This window comes from Musa acuminata, chromosome BXJ2-6 (assembly GCF_036884655.1).
Source record: "Musa acuminata AAA Group cultivar baxijiao chromosome BXJ2-6, Cavendish_Baxijiao_AAA, whole genome shotgun sequence".
In the NCBI taxonomy this organism is placed as follows: Eukaryota; Viridiplantae; Streptophyta; class Magnoliopsida; order Zingiberales; family Musaceae; genus Musa; species Musa acuminata.
Window position 1 is genome coordinate 8065459 of NC_088343.1, and position 16909 is coordinate 8082367.

A 16909-nucleotide genomic window follows, 5' to 3' on the forward strand; every position below is an offset into this window, starting at 1 on the left:
GCGAAATATAAAGAACACCATGTGATCACCGACGACAATGAAAAGAATCTGTGCAGAATGGTGATCTTTATATCACACTTCGGCTAAGGAACCACTCGTAGCGATAACTGATAACAATGTTAAATCAGTGCAGTTTTGTCGTCCGATGGTGCCTGCGAGAGAGATCTGTGCGGTCAATGATGGAAGAAGAAGGATTCCCAAAACAGACGAGTTGTTCTCGATGCCTCCTACATGGGAACAGAAACAGAGTTTGAGATTAACATTTCATAATCTTCAAAACGAGATCCTTTTTGACAGATGAAATGGATCACACTTATACAACGAAAGAAACTTGCATCACATTCGACCAGCAGCGCCATGCCAATTTCGCATTCTTATCTTGATTGCCACATAAGCTCTGTCGTACATCTTGTCCATCGTTGCAAAATAGACGAGCCTCCAATCTTTCTTGAACAGCATGATCACGAACACACTCCATAAGCCGACCAAATATCCGAGCCCGGTAACTAAGTAAAATGACAGCACATGAGATCCTTGTTTGTACTCCTCTTCTGTCGAATCGACGTTGGGATCGTCGGAGCAACTCTTGGTCACCGGAGGACCACAGAGATGGACATTTCCGATATAAATGGATGCATCATTCAGCGTCTGAAGTTGATTCCCCGATGGAATCGCCCCCGATAGATTGTTGTAAGACAGATTCAAGTGGCTCAGAGAATTCAGCGCCGAAAAGCTTTGAGGAATGACTCCGGATAACTTATTGAATGATAGGTCCAGAGTTTCCAATGACTTCATATCGCCCATTGTATTCGGAATCATGCCTTCAAAACTATTTCTCGACAAATTCAACGTTTGAAGCGCAAAAAGAGAACCGATTTCCGGAGGAATCATTCCGCTCAGATCATTGTTCGAAAGATCTATGCTCTTCACAAATCGGAGAATGGTGGAGAAGCTGAACTCATCGCCCTTGGTAACCAGAGATATACTCTCGCTTGCCACGAAAGAGGATAATGCAAAATCCATAATGTTCGAAACCGTAGAAGCCATCGACTTTGACGCGGAGATCATCGCGCTGAAGTTGCCGAAAGAGTGCGGTACCGATCCCGATAGTCTGTTGTTGGAGAGATCGATGATTTGAAGATTACTCGATCGTCCAAGTTGCAGAGGAATATGGCCCGAAAACATATTTGAGCGCAGTAGGAGTACTTGCAGATTCCGTAAACTTTGTCCGATCCACGCTGGAATACTTCCCGAGAATTTGTTGTTGCCGAGATCAATGACAGCCAGCCGACTGCAATGTTGCAGTGACGAAGGAATACGTCCGAAGAGGCTGTTGTTGTTTAAGTGCAGGAACTGAAGGTTGCCCAAGTTTCCGATGGAGTCAGGAATCTTTCCTCGTAGCTTGTTGTTCGCCAGATTGACAAACAAAAGTTGTGATCCCTCCGGCCGACAACGGGGGATTTCTCCTGATATTTGATTGTTGGATAGATCAAGGGCATAAAGTTGCTGCAGGTCGCAGACGTAGGACGACGGTATGCTTCCATGAAGATAGTTGTGGGAGAGGAACAGGTAGCCCAACTGTGATGAGATGGTCGAGGGTAGCGATCCCGACAAAGAATTGCTGGACAAGTCCAGCGCTTGTAGGTTTGGTGGCAAAACAGGAATGCGACCTCGAAAGAGATTGGAGCTCAAATTCAAGAGCATCAAGGTGGCCATACTCTCCAAGGATGCCGGCAAAACTCCACCGATCTTATTGTGGGACAGATTTATGTCCATAATGGTGGAAGAAGAAGAATTCCAAAACCAATCAGGCAGTGTATCTTCGATGCTTGTGTTGGACAGATCAATATCCGTGAGGAACTCCTGAGAACGGAGCCACCTGGGAAACGCGGGACCCAAGTCACAGGTATCAACTTTGATGGATTGAAGTTGAAAAGGGGGCACCCAGTCGTGGTCGAATCGGATGGTCAAAGGGTTGGCGTACGCGTACAGGACGACCAACTCGGTTAGGTTCACGAAATGGAGTTCGGACATGGTGCCCTCCAGGGAGTTATCGGAGAGATCAAGGGAGGATAGGTCGGAAAGCTTGCCGATCTCAACCGGTATCAGTCCGGAGAGTGAATTATGACCCAAGTCGAGCTGCGTTACGCTGGACAGATTCCCAATCTCGGCGGGGATTCGACCCGAAAGTGAATTGCCGCTGAGGCGTAATTCCGTAAGACTGGTCAAGCGCCCAATCTCGGCAGGGATGGAACCGACGAGGAAGCACTGAACGAGGTTTAGCTGCGACAGACTTGTCGTGTTCCCGATTTCAGGTAGAAGGGGACTCGTAAATGAATTATGGCTGAGATCAAGTGTGGTTAGACTGGCCAAACTCCAGAGATCGACAGGTATGGAACCGGAAAGCGAGTTGCCGCTAAGGTCGAGCTGCGCGAGACGAGTCAAGTTCCCAAAGCCGGCAGGTACGGTGCCATACAATTCAGAATTGCTGATCGCGAGATAGGAGAGGCTACGGAGTTCAAAAAGCCAGCTGGGAAAGGTGGAGTTGAAGAAGTTGCCACGGAGATCGAGGGTGGTGAGAGCCGTGAGGTTGACGCGGGAAAGAGAGTCGGGGAGGGCAGTGAGACCACAGCCTGACAGAGAGAGTTGTTGCAGGGAGGGCAGCTGGTTCACGGCTCGTAGCCAATCGGGAGAGGCCGTGCTGAGGTTCACAAAGTTCATTTGGAGGAATGTTAGAGAAGATAGACGCGAGAGCCACTGTAGGTCGTCCCCCGCGTCGATCCTCAAGTTGTACGAAGACAGGCTCAGATAGCGGAGGGTTGACAGGTTACCCAGCTGGGGAGGAATGGCTCCGCCGAAATTGGAAAAAGAGAGATCCAGATATCTGAGTCTCCCAAAAGAACCCAAGAACTTGGGGATTCGGGCGCCGCCGAAGTCGTTCTGAGTGAGATTCAAGCGACGCAAATGAGTTAGAGAAAGCAAAGATGGACCGATCTCACCCCCCAACACCGTCGAATTGTCGTAGTAAGCCTCCGCATTCTGGAGGTTGAGCTGCACGACGTGGCCCGTGGTGTTGTCGCACACAACGCCGCTCCATCTGCAGCAGTCCACTGGGCGACGCCACGAGGACAAGCGGCGGGATGGGTCGAGGATGCCGGCTTTGAAGGCGAGGAGGGCGTCCCTCTCCGCCTTCATGCACCCCCTCGTCGTCGTCACAAGCGTCAAGAACAGAACGCTCATTAGGCAAGAGCAGCTCAGCGACGAATGGGATGGGCTTCTCGTGTCGCCCATGCTCTTTGGTGAACGAGCATGTATATATGAATATAATATATAGAATGTGGTAGGTTGAACCATTGCTCTCCGCGATTGCCAATGGATCCTCTTGTGAAATGACAGGTCCCTTCGTCTCCACCCGGCATCCCATGTGATCGAAGTAGTGACAAAGGATACATATTATAACGTGAGTGCTAATCTTTTTCGTCCTTTCGTCCAACTTGGACTCCTAATCTAATGATCATGGAAGCGCAGCTGCCAAGAAGGACGCACACGGAGTTGAGGTCAAAAAAGCTCCGAAGGCTAAAATGGCTTCAGCAGTCGAGTCTCTTCCTAACTCTAAAGAACGGGCATAGCGTGTGCAAGGAATCCTGCAGGGGAGGACGAGAGTCCACAATGGTCCTCCCAATCGTGGAATGCCATATAGACTCACCGATCCTTGTCAAAGTTGACTCCGGTCGCCAAGCGGTTCGAGTCCCCCACCGCGTGCCTTCGAAGAAGCTTCCACGGCTGCTGCGAACGGACTCGAAGTGACTTCTCCATCCTTTCTTCTTCTCCTACTTTTTGATGGACGGGACGTGTGAGACTGCTACGGAAATGGCCCAACGTTGACTCGGTCAGTCTTCCTTTTCCATAAGCACATGACGTGAAAGCATGACTGTTTACATTAAGCGCATAATACCGTGGGATTCTTATGGCGTTATCGTCAGCATAGGTGTTGGCCAAGTCTCAGGTCATCGGATTCATGATTGAATCGGTGGATCGAGATTTAATATTAATTTTAAAATAATATAATATACTGTAACATATTAAAGATACAAAATATATAACATAATATTATAAAAATATTGTATTATAATAATTCAATGCATTCTTCACAACAATATTATTACATTCAACAATTATGTTTCCATCGTCACAATACACACAATATTTAGAAAGATGAAACCAAAAAGAAGAGAGAGAAATATTGAAAAGAAACAATTACATGATCTCAAGGATGTCATCTTGCAAGATTCAAACTTATTATGGATACAACACACAAGACACTCCCACTTTTGATGTCGTCTTCACCCTCAATCAGTTGTCGATGAAGCAATTCTTATCTTGATGGCAACATAAGCTTTATCATATATTTTATCAATCATCTGAAAATAGAAAATCCTCCAATTTTTCTTGAACAACATGATGATAAATACGCTCCATAATCCAACCAAATATCCGAGTATGATACTCAGATAATATGATGGCATAAAGGATCCGTCTTTGTTGTCTTCTTTTATCACGTTGTTACTTTTAAGATCGTAGCAACTCTTGGTGAGGGGAGCTCCACATAGATATGCATTGCCAATATAAATGGATAAGTCATTGAGTGTTTGTAGTTGATTTCCCGAAGGAATAACTCCTGATAGATTGTTGTAAGACAAATTCAAGTGATTCAGAGAATACAGGTCTGACAAGCTTTGAGGAATGCCTCCGGATAACTTATTAAATGATAGATCCAGAGTTTCCAATGACTTCATGCCACCAATTGTCGTTGGTATTTGGCCGACAAAATTATTTCTTGATAGATTTAAAGTTTGGAATGTCGAAAGAGACCCAATTTCTACTGGGATTTCTCCCGTCAAATTATTGTTTGAAATGTCTATAATATTGACAAGGTAAACAATGATCGAAAAGATGAGACTATTTCCCTTTATAGTTAGAGTGATGCTATCGTCGTCAAAAAATAATCCAGACCCATAATATACACCATAAACTAAATGTGGGTGTCGTTGCCTATAAGTTTTTGTTGCATTTAAATTGCCGAAGGAGCGTGGAATTGGCCCTGATAAATTATTATTAGCAAGGTCGATAATATGTAGATGATGAAGTTGTCCAAGCTCTGTAGGAATGTTACCAAAAAACATATTTGAGCATAGCCGGAGCACCTCTAGGTTTTGAAAGTTTTGTGCAATCCACGTAGGTATGCTACCTGAGAATTTATTATCGCCAAGATCAAGAAAAACTAGTCTACTGCAATTTTTCAATGACAATGGAAGATGCCCGTGTAGACTATTATTGTTTAAGTGCAAAGACCGAAGGTGAGTCAACTTTTCAAAAGAGCTAGGAATTTCTCCCGAGAGCTTATTATCTGCTAGATTAATGTAGATAATGAAGTTTGTCTCTTGCCAACACCAAGGGATTTCACCTGATATTTGGTTGCTCGATAGATCGAGGACACAAAGTTGTGTCAAGTTGCAGATAAATGATGGTATACTCCCGTTAATATGGTTATGTGAGAGATCCAAGAGTTCCAATTCTAGTGGGAGAGAGATTGATGACAACGATCCCGAAAAGGAATTATTATACAGATACAAATAACGCAAGTAAGGTGGCAAAGTACCATTAATCTGATTTTGGGAGAGATTTATAGAAAAAGCGGAAATGTTCCAAAACCAATCAGGCAAGACGTCCTCGATACTTGTGTTCGACATATCCAAATATTTAATGGAGTTTTGTGAACGGAGCCATCTTGGAAATGCAGGACCCAACTTACAAGAATTCAGTTGAATGGATCGGAGTTGAAAAGGAGGAACCCAGTTATGGTCTACTGAGATGACTAGGGAGTTGTCGGATAAATCAAGCTCAATTAATTTGGTTAAGTTAGCAAAATGGAGTTCAGACATGGTGTCCTTTAGTGAATTATTAGAGAGAGAAAGAAAAGTGAGGTTGGGAAGCTTGCCAATCTCAGTAGGTACCGATCCAGACAGTAAATTATCACTGAGATCTATAAGTTCTAGACTATTCAAATTTCCAATCTCGATGGGGATGGGACTTGAAAGTGAATTATATCCAAGGTAAAGCCATCTTAGACCAGTCAAATTTCCAATCCCAGCAGGTATGGGTCCAAAGAGTGAATTATCACTGAGATCAATAAGTTTTAGACTATTACAAATTCCAATCTCGATGGGGATGGGACTTGAAAGTGAATTATATCCAAGGTAAAGCCATCTTAGACCAGTCAAATTTCCAATCCCAGCAGGTATGGGTCCAAAGAGTGAATTATCACTGAGATCAATAAGTTTTAGACTATTACAAATTCCAATCTCGATGGGGATGGGACTTGAAAGTGAATTATATCCAAGGTAAAGCCATCTTAGACCAGTCAAATTTCCAATCCCAGCGGGTATGGCACCATGAAACATAGAAATACTGAGATCAAGATAAGAGAGGCTGTGGAGTTTCCATAGCCAGCTGGGGAAGGTGGAGTTGAAGAAGTTGTCACTGATGTCCAGAGTGGCCAGTGCTGTGAGGTTGACATGGGAAAGAGAAGAGGGGAGGTCGGTGAGGCAACAGTATGGTAAATGTAGCTCCTCCAGTGAGGACAACATGTTCACCGCTTGAAGCCAATTGTGGGAGGCCATGGAAAGGTTCACAAAGCTCATGTCGAGGTATCTCAAGGAAGTGAGACGCGAGAGCCAGTGCAGGCGATCGCTCGATAAGCCATACGACTGGAGATCGAGCGAGCGGAGGCTGGACAGGTTGCCCAGCTGGGGCGGAATGGCTCCGCCGAAGTTGGACCAGGAGAGGTCGAGATACGTCAACTTGGTAAGGGAACCCAAAAATTTCGGGATTTGGATCCCACCGAAGTCATTGTGGCTGAGGTTGAGACGCTCCAAATGAGTTAGCAGGAGCAAGGATGGTCTGATCTCACCTCCGATAGACGTCTCATTGTTTAGATAGTCTGGATTGAGGTTAAGCTCCACGACATGGCCGGTTCTGTTGTCACAGACCACCCCGCTCCATCTGCAGCAGTCTACTCGGCCTTGCCATGATGACAAACGGCTGGAAGGATCCTTGACGATGCCGGTTTTGAAGTCGAGAAGGGCGTCCCTCTCGCCCTCTACGCACCCCTTCGTCGTCGGCGTTGTTGCCGCCGTGACCAATAGAATGCTCGTAAGCCAAAGCCCGAAAGAGTAGTGCCGTGGCACAGGGTGTGTGCTTCTGCTGCAAGAGGCCATGATGCTATTTGGTGAGTGCATAGTGTACTGAGAGATGGTAGGCGGTGGAGGACATGAATATATAGAATGGGTGTGGGGGCGTGATGGCCCTCCCACCCGCAACCCATCATAGACTCCTGTGAAACGTGAAGATTGATGCACTGGTCGCGATAGATAGATAAAAAAACTTGACTTTTGTGGGATTCGACTCCTGCTGGACCTGCAGTCCGTGCACCGTGCAGCTTACTCAAACTTGGTTTCTACCCTGCCTGGGTCTCAAAATTGGGGCTCGGTTCGCAAGAACGAAAGAGATTGATACTGGATTACAAACTTGAAAGACACGGCCATTGAATCGGCCTTGTTGGATTGCGTAGAACGTCTCATTCGGCCCAAATGCGATAGTGTGGAATCTAATTCATGCCTCCCTCATTCCACAAGGTTTGATTCTGATGTCCGCACATCGGAACGCATCATCTTCTTAGCCAAGATAAAATGTATGGAGGCGATGAATACCTTATTCTAGGGGTCGAAATGTCGCCATGACATGTCAAACGTCATCACGGAAGACAACGTGGATGAAGACTCCGACACACCGCAAACGATTCCTCACCCAAGATAACACGGTAAGCCATCGCTTTACATGTAGCGTCCGTCCGAAAGAGGGAGACTCAACGAAGTTTGTAGCGGAACGCACGCTTCGCTTTCACATGTGTGGAAGTCTTTGTTGGGAACCCAAAGGCACGCAACAAATTGATTCGTTGGATACACAAGTGGTGAAGATGATGAGGATTTCCCACCATTTCTGTGATGAATTTTGTGGGTAATTGTTCCCACACGAGCGAAAGAAATGGCTGCATTTCTTTTTATCTCTTTCGTTTTCTACAAAATTGCACTTAAGATTATGCGTAGAGATAGTCATCGTCAACCTAGCGATCCGTATCTTGATTGCTACATAAACTTTGTCATATATGTTATCCATAACTTGGAAGTAGAAGATCCTCCGATCGTCAAAAGTGTCAAAGAAGTAAGAATAGGTTTTGTTAGTTCTTGCGCGCGTATGTAACAACAAAGCAAAGACCGATGGTCTTGAAAGAGATTTGCGAACTAAGATACTGTTCTTGGAAGGACATGGCCAATTAATGGCCCTCCTCAGATTGGGTTCCACACTGGCTCTACTCCAAAGCCTTGTTTGACCTGCCGTTCATTGGACACAATCTTCCGGGCTATTACTTTGCTGCTTCAATAATTTGTAAAAAAGATAATTGAAAATTAGATGCAAGAGATGGGAGTTTAATTTTTGTTCAATATCATCATCATCACATCTTTCATTCTTAATTGCGAATTCATATGTAATTTTAGACTATATAAAGGCATCGAAATAAGCCCATTCTCTATTTTTACCCATCGCCTCATCCTCCGTGGGAACCCTTTTCTACGACTCGGGTGAGATCCCTACCGTGGCGATTACCTTTCTCACAAGCACCGTAATAGTAGGTTGGGCTACTCACTCTACCTGTAGTCTATGGAGTAAACCTCGATATGAATCGTCGATGCAACTTGGTGCATCGGAAGATAGATTTCCGAAACATGGAGTAAATCTTGATTTCGTGATGACAAAGGGGATGAGCCACATCCAAACCGTGAGAAAGGAACCATGCAATGGATCGCCAAGGATGTCATAGACAACACAACGATCATACACTCTAAAAAGAATGGCTTATCACAGTGCCCAACGATCAACGATGCAAAATATCAAGAACACCATGTGATCACCATGAAAAGTGATAGCAGATAAAATTTCTCCAACTATATGAGGAAATCTCTCTTACTCTATTCAGGGAAATCCTTCCTCTATGTATAAATAGAAGATGAACATGTTAATGCATTCAAGCTTCTACATTCAAGTTTCTTCGATAATTCTTCTTATCTTTCTGGTATCTGAGATTAACATTTCATTATCTTCGAAACGAGATCATTTTTGACGGATGAAATGGATCACACTTATAACACGAAAGAAACTTGCATCACGTTCGACCAGCTGCGTCATGCCAATTTCGCATTCTTATCTTGATTGCCACATAAGTTCTGTCGTACATCTTGTCCACCGTTGCAAAATAGAAGAGCCTCCAATCTTTCTTGAACAGCATGATCACGAACACACTCCATAAGCCGACCAAATATCCGAGCCCGGTACCGAAGTAAAACGACAGCACATGAGATCCTTGTTCGTACTCCTCTTCCGTCGAATCGACGTTGGGATCGTCGGAGCAACTCTTGGTCACCGGAGGTCCACAGAGATGGACATTTCCGATATAAATGGATGCATCCTCCAGCGTCCGAAGTTGATTCCCCGATGGAATCGCTCCCGATAGATTGTTGTAAGACAGATTCAAGTGGTTCAGAGAATTCAGCGCCGAAAAGCTTTGAGGAATGACTCCGGATAACTTATTGAATGACAGATCCAGAGTTTCCAATGATTTCATGGCACTAATTGCCGCCGGAATTTGGCCGACAAAATTGTTTCTGGATAGATTTAAAGTTTGGAGCATTGAAAGAGACCCAATTTCAATTGGGATTTCTCCTGTCAAATTATTATTTGAAAGATCTATAATGTTGACAAGGTAAAGAATGGATGAAAAGATCAAATCAGGCAAAGTGCCGCTAATCTGATTTTGGGAGAGATTTATAGAAGAAGAAGAAGAAGAAGAAGTGTTCCAAAACCAATCAGGCAAGGCATCCTCGATGCTTGTGTTCGACATATCCAAATCCTTAATGGAGTTTTGTGAACGGAGCCATCTTGGAAATGTAGGACCCAACTTACAAGAACTCAGTTTAATGGATCGGAGTTGAAAAGGAGGAACCCAATTGTGGTCTATTGAGATGACTAGGGAGTTTTCGGATAGATCAAGCTCACTAAGTTTGGTTAAGTTAGCGAAATGGAGTTCAGACATGGTACCCTCCAGGGAATTACTAGACAGAGAAAGAATAGTGAGGTTGGAAAGCTTGCCGATCTCAATGGGTGCGGGACCTGAAAGTGAATTTTCGTTAAGATAAAGCTCTCCTAGACCAGTCAAATTCCCAATCTCAACAGGTATGGGACCTGAAAGTGAATTATCGTTAAGATAAAGCACTCCTAGAATTGTCAAATTCCCAATCCCAGCAGGTATGACTCCGAAGAGTGAATTATGATCAAGATAAAGCTCTCTTAGACTAGTCAATTTCCCAATCCCAGCAGGTATGACTCCGAAGAGTGAATTATGATCAAGATAAAGCACTCTTAGACTAGTCAAATTCCCAATCCCAACAGGTATGGGTCCAAAGAGTGAATTATCATTAAGATAAAGCACTCCTAGACTAGTCAAATTCCCAATCCCAGCAGGTATGACTCCGAAGAGTGAATTATGATCAAGATAAAGCTCTCTTAGACTAGTCAATTTCCCAATCCCAGCAGGTATGACTCCGAAGAGTGAATTATGATCAAGATAAAGCACTCTTAGACTAGTCAAATTCCCAATCCCAACAGGTATGGGTCCAAAGAGTGAATTATCATTAAGATAAAGCACTCCTAGACTAGTCAAATTCCCAATCCCAGCAGGTATGACTCCGAAGAGTGAATTATGATCAAGATAAAGCTCTCTTAGACTAGTCAATTTCCCAATCCCAGCAGGTATGACTCCGAAGAGTGAATTATGATCAAGATAAAGCACTCTTAGACTAGTCAATTTCCCAATCCCAGCAGGTATGACTCCGAAGAGTGAATTATCGTTAAGATAAAGCACTCCTAGAATAGTCAAATTCCCAATCCCAGCAGGTATGACTCCGAAGAGTGAATTATCACTCAGATCGATAAGTTTTAGACTATTACAAATTCCAATCTCAATGGGCACGGGACCTGAAAGTGAATTATCACTCAGATGAAGTTCTCTTAGACCAGTCAAATTTCCAATCCCAGCAGATATGGCACCATGAAACATAGAAAAACTGAGATCAAGATAAGAGAGGTTGTGGAGTTTCCATAGCCAGTCGGGGAAGGTGGAGTTGAAGTGGTTGCCACGGAGATCGAGAGTGGCCAGTGCTGTGAGGTTGACATGGGAAAGAGAAGAGGGGAGGTCGGTGAGGCAACAGTATGGTAAATGTAGCTCCTCCAGTGAGGACAACATGTTCATTGAGTGAAGCCAATCGTGGGAGGCTATGGAAAGGTTCACACCGCTCATGTCGAGGTATCTCAAGGAAGAGAGACGCGAGAGCCAGTGCAGGCGATCGCTCGATAAGCCATACGAATGGAGACCGAGCGAGCGGAGGCTGGACAGGTTGCCCAGCTGGGGCGGAATGGCTCCGCCGAAGTTGGACCAGGAGAGGTCGAGATACGTCAACTTGGTAAGGGAACCCAAAAATTTCGGGATTTGGATCCCACCGAAGTCATTGTGGCTGAGGTTGAGACGCTCCAAATGAGTTAGCAGGAGCAAGGATGGTCTGATCTCACCTCCGATAGACGTCTCACTGTAATTAGGGTCTGAATTATGGAGGTTGAGCTCCACGACATGGCCGGTTCTGTTGTCACAGACCACCCCGCTCCATCTGCAGCAGTCTACTCGGCCTCGCCATGATGACAAACGGCTGGAAGGATCCTTGACGATGCCGGTTTTGAAGTCGAGGAGGGCGTCCCTCTCGCCCTCTACGCACCCCTTCGTCGTCGGCGTTGTTGCCTCCGTGAACAAAAGAATGCTCGTAAGCCAAAGCCCGAAAGAGTAGTGCGGTGGCACAGGGTGTGTGCTTCTGCTGCAAGAGGCCATGCTATTTGGTGAATGCATAGTGTCCTGAGAGATGGCAGGCCGTGGAGGACAAGTCCATATATAGAGTCGCTGTGTGGGAGTGATGGCCCTCCTTCCCAGACTCCAGTGAAACGCGGAGATTGATGCGCTGGTGGCGATAGAGATAAATAAAGACTTGACTTATGTGGTATTTGACTGCTTCTGGTCCTGCAGTGCATGATAGTGTACCTTAGTCAAACTTGGTTTCCACCCCGCCATTTAACCAAAGAAAGAGATTGGTACTGGATTTCAAACTTGAAACAGATGTTCTTCAACTTCATGCAACATCTGGCCTAACACCACCGTCAATCGATAATACTAGGGGTTGTCGTCCGCAATACCACCTCGTGTCGAATTATCGATTTCCCAACTTTAATATAGTTCATCTTTCTTAGGTTTTCTCATAAGCTTCTTGCATGTTTTTCTTCCACGTCGAGAAAGTAAAGAGGGTATTTTCCTGATCTTTTCTTTTTCAGAGTTTTCATTTACATCTTCGTTTCTCCTCAGGAGTTCTCACTCGGTATCTTATTTCATCATCGACGCATCTTAACTCTTTCACACGCAAGGAATATGACTTGTCCCACAGCCTCAAAAGCACTCAAATGCACCGAAACGACACATATGTTTTCCCTCGAAAGAAAATTGATGTTGCCACCTACACTAAATGCAACATCGATATCGAATGAGGTGTACATTATCCGTGTTGAAAGGGACCAAATCAAACAAGCAATTATCATGGAGTTGCTATCAAAGAAGAAACAAATATGCAAGTTATCACCTATTTTCTTGGAATTGACAGGCAAATGGCGAGTCACAGGGTTCTTTATTACACCAAGAAGTTTCTCCCGCTTCGTACTTCATTTTTGGAACAATTGGGCTGCAGCAATTACAAAAGGGATGTAGATATTGTCACAGATTAAATTGATTGAACCCACATATACAATGCTTGACGGGGAAACAGTGATAGACCACAGAAACGCTTGAAAGGCCTCGGGATGCGGACATATGGTTTGATTTCAATAAGAACTCCCTGTCTCTGTTTTCACATAGACAGCCTGCAGCCTACCAGCCTTGTAAGGGGGCTATCAAATATCGCGAGAAGTGCCTAACATCATCGTCATCAAGTCGACATTTTAGTCTGCAAGTTAACGAAGACATAAAACTTCTAATGGAAGATAGGAGCAAAGTGATATACATATATTTTTAATGTAGAAGTATGAACACAAAATTCAAATAAATGAAGTGAAGCAAATGGGAATTCATTAACTTTTGAGTACGTCCCTTTTGAGTACTCAAACACATTATGTATAATACAATAACGTTACCTTCACTTTTGAGTACGTCTCTCTCCTTTATTGATCCTCCATCCGTTGATCTTTATCTTGATTGCCACACACGCTTTGTCATATAATCGATCAATCATTCGAAAATAAAACATCCTCCAATCTTCCTTAAATAGCATGATGATAAACACGCACCACTGTCCAACCAAATAACCGTGTGTGATGCCAAAGTAAAATGAAAAGGCATGAAATCCTTCTTCCTCCTCCTCGTATGTCGCATTGATATTTGTCTTCTCGAGGCAACTCTTGCTAACCGGAGGGCCACAAAGATTCGCATTACCGATGTAACTGGATGCTGCAAGTGTTTGAAGTTGATAACCCGATGGAATGGCTCCTGATAGATTGTTATAAGACAGATTCAAGTCACTCAGATAATTCAGGCCTGATAAGCTTTGAGGAATGGATCCGGACAAGTCATTGAATGATAAGTCAAGAGTTTCCAGTGATTTCATTCCGCCAATAGTACTCGGAATCATACCTCCAATGCTATTTCTTGATAGATTTAAAGTTTGAAGTGCGTAAAGGTACCCGATCTCTGTGGGGATTGCTCCGGTCAGAGAATTTTTTGAAAGGTCAATGCTCTTCACGAGATGGAGAATAGACGAAAAGGTTACTTCTCGTCTCTTTATAGATAGAGTTATGCTTTCGCGGAACGGAGACAACTCCATGTCGGTCGTAAAAGTGGAAGACATCGACTTTGACATGGAAATTATGGCGCTGAAATTACCAAATGAGCGTGGTATGATCCCTGATAGCTTGTTATCGGCAAAGTCAATGATCCGAAGATTACTTAGTTGACCAAGCTGTGGCGGAATGTTGCCTGACAACATATTCGAGCGTAGCGACAGTACCTCCAGATATCGAAAGCTTTGTCCGATCCATGCCGGTATGTTGCCCCAAAAATGGTTGCGACCGAGGTCGATGACAGCTAACTGGCTACAACTTTGCAACGATGGTGGAAGATATCCATGGAGGCGGTTGTTATTCAGGTGCAAGGACCTGAGCTTGGTCAAGTTTCCGATGGAGTTAGGAATCTTTCCACCGAGCTTATTATTCGCCAGATTGATAAACAAAAGTTCATTTGTCTCTTGCCAACACCGAGGTATTTCTCCTGATATTTGATTGTTCGACAGATCGAGGGCAAAGAGCAGCTGCAAAGTGCAGACGTAGGATGGTATGCTCCCGTTAATATGGTTGTTTGAGAAGAACAAGTATTCCGACACCGGTGCAAAGGTCGATGGTAGCGGTCCTGAGAGAGCGTTGCTTGATAAATCCAGTGCTTGTAGGAGTGGTGGCGAAACAGGGATGGGACCTTGGAACAGATTAGAGCTCAAATTTAGGAGCATCAAGTTGGTTAGACTCTCCAAGGATGCCGGCAGAGTGCCGGAAATCTTGTTGTGGGACAGATTTATGACCATAATGGACGAGGAAGAAGAATTCCAGAACCAGTCAGGCAAAGTGTCCTCGATACTCGTGTTCGACAAATTCAAATCCACGATGGATTCCTGTGAGCGCAGCCATCTGGGAAACGAAGGGCCCAGCTTACAGGAATCCAGACCGATTGTCTCGAGTTGGAAAGGTGGAATCCAGTCATGGCCTATTGCGATGTCCAAGGAGTTCCTGTACAAGTATAAGACATCTAGCTTGGCAAGGTTGGCGAGATGGAGTTCGGACATGGTACCTTTCAGGGAATTGAGGGAGAGATCAAGAGAGGTTAGGTTGGAAAGCTTGCCGATCTCAGGTGGTACGGATCCAGAGAGAGAATTATGACCCAAGTCGAGCGTTGTTAGAGCAGTCAAATTACCAATCTCGGCAGGTATGGGACCAGTGAGTCGATTGCCACTGAGGTGCAGCTCCTTGAGACGAGTCAAACTCCCAATCGCAGAAGGGATGCGGCCAGTGAGTGAGCAGTTGATCAGATATACCTGTGAGAGACTAGTCCGATTCCCTGCTTCCACTTGCATGGGACCTCTGAAGGAATTAAAGCTGAGGTCGATGCTTGTTAGACTCCTCGAACTCCAAATCTCCGCGGGGAGAGGACCAGAGAGTGAATTGGCGCTGAGGTCAAGCTGGGTCAGACGAGACAATCTCCCGATCCCAGCAGGTAGCTCGCCATGCAACTTTGAATCGCTAAGAGCAAGATTGGACAGGCTGCGGAGTTGTAGAAGCCAGTTGGGGAAGGTGGAGTTGAAGAGGTTGCCACGGAGATCGATAATGGTCAACGTCGTAAGGTTGACATGGGAAAGAGAAGAGGGGAGGTCGGTGAGGCCACAGTATGGTAAATGTAGCTCCTCCAGTGAGGACAACATGTTCATCGAGTGAAGCCAATCGTGGGAGGCCATGGAAAGGTTCACACCGCTCATGTCGAGGTATCTCAAGGAAGAGAGACGCGAGAGCCAGTGCAGGCGATCGCTCGATAAGCCATACGAATGGAGATCGAGCGAGCGGAGGCTGGACAGGTTGCCCAGCTGGGGCGGAATGGCTCCGCTGAAGTTGGACCAGGAGAGGTTGAGATACGTGAGCTTGGGGAAAGAGCCCAGGAAGGTGGGGATCGGTGACCCCCCGAAGTCATTGTGATTGAGATCCAAGCGATCCAAATGCGTTAAAGAGAGCAAGGACGGACTGATCTCACCCCGCAGAGCCGCCTGATTCGCCTCGACAGTCATGTCCGCCGAATTCTGGAGGTTGAGCTCCACGACGCGGCCTGTGGTGTCGTCGCACACCACGCCGTTCCATCTGCAGCAGTCTACTCGGCGACGCCACGAAGACAGGCGGTGGGACGGATCGACGATGCGGGCTCTGAAGGCGAGGAGGGCGTCCCTCTCCACCTCAGTGCACCCCTTGGCCGACGCCGTGGTTGTGAGCACGAAGAGCAGAATGCTGGTGAGCCAGAGGCGCTTGGTTCTCCTGGGATTGGCCATCTTTGATTGGTGAATGGCTACTTCTTTATGGAGAAATCGCAGACGATGGAGGGCATGTATATATATTCCACAGGAGGCGTCTGGTTGGGCAAATGTCACACCTCGCATGCGAACAGCCACTGGGTCTGCATCCTGCATCTCATCCGTCCATCAGAGTGTGAGATGACATGAAGGGAAAGGTGAGACGTAGGATTGCAATGACTTGTTCGGATTATAGAGTCCTGTTGGGTGTGGAAGATGGCCGATGTGACCTGAGAAGCTTTAAGTTCACGGGCGTATCGGACGGGCAAAGCTCCAGTAAATGTGGGGTGTCCCATCCGAAGACTAAGAGATATTATCCTATCGCCACTTGGAATTAGTCCAACCTAAATGATTTTAGTTTGTCGATGAGTGAGCCATTCGCAATGTGGTGGTATCTTTCATGCTTACCTAATAAGTGACGCGAGATGATAAATAAAAATGTAACATAAAAAATAAATAAAAATGAAAATAAGAGAAACCAGCGATGTTATTTATGAGTTCTTCGTACCCAACACAAATAATTCAACGAGGGTGGAAATAAATGTTACTAATTACGT

At 45.3% G+C, this 16909-nt stretch overlaps 4 protein-coding genes across 4 annotated transcripts; all 4 read right to left on the bottom strand.

The window, feature by feature from the left end:
- Positions 1–336: 336 nt before the first annotated feature.
- LOC135613778 (receptor-like protein EIX2) lies at positions 337–3291 on the bottom strand. The gene has a single exon (XM_065110817.1). It carries the CDS (start codon positions 3289–3291, stop codon positions 337–339), a length of 2955 nt encoding a protein of 984 aa, XP_064966889.1.
- Positions 3292–4349: 1058 nt separating this feature from the next.
- Positions 4350–7277, bottom strand: LOC135613780 (receptor-like protein EIX2). The gene is made up of 2 exons (XM_065110819.1): positions 6015–7277; positions 4350–4421 (listed from the first exon to the last, which is right to left on the bottom strand). Exons 1-2 carry the CDS (start codon positions 7275–7277, stop codon positions 4350–4352), a joined length of 1335 nt encoding a protein of 444 aa, XP_064966891.1.
- A 2003-nt stretch (positions 7278–9280) lies between these two features.
- LOC135613781 (probable leucine-rich repeat receptor-like protein kinase At1g35710) lies at positions 9281–12049 on the bottom strand. Its single transcript, XM_065110820.1, has one exon. It carries the CDS (start codon positions 12047–12049, stop codon positions 9281–9283), a length of 2769 nt encoding a protein of 922 aa, XP_064966892.1.
- Positions 12050–12823: 774 nt separating this feature from the next.
- On the bottom strand, positions 12824–16510 carry LOC135614596 (receptor-like protein EIX2). The gene is made up of 2 exons (XM_065112114.1): positions 13393–16510; positions 12824–13205 (listed from the first exon to the last, which is right to left on the bottom strand). The coding sequence occupies exon 1, from the start codon at positions 16467–16469 to the stop codon at positions 13395–13397; it is 3075 nt and encodes a 1024-aa protein (XP_064968186.1). The 5' UTR covers positions 16470–16510; the 3' UTR covers positions 12824–13205; positions 13393–13394.
- Positions 16511–16909: the final 399 nt, after the last annotated feature.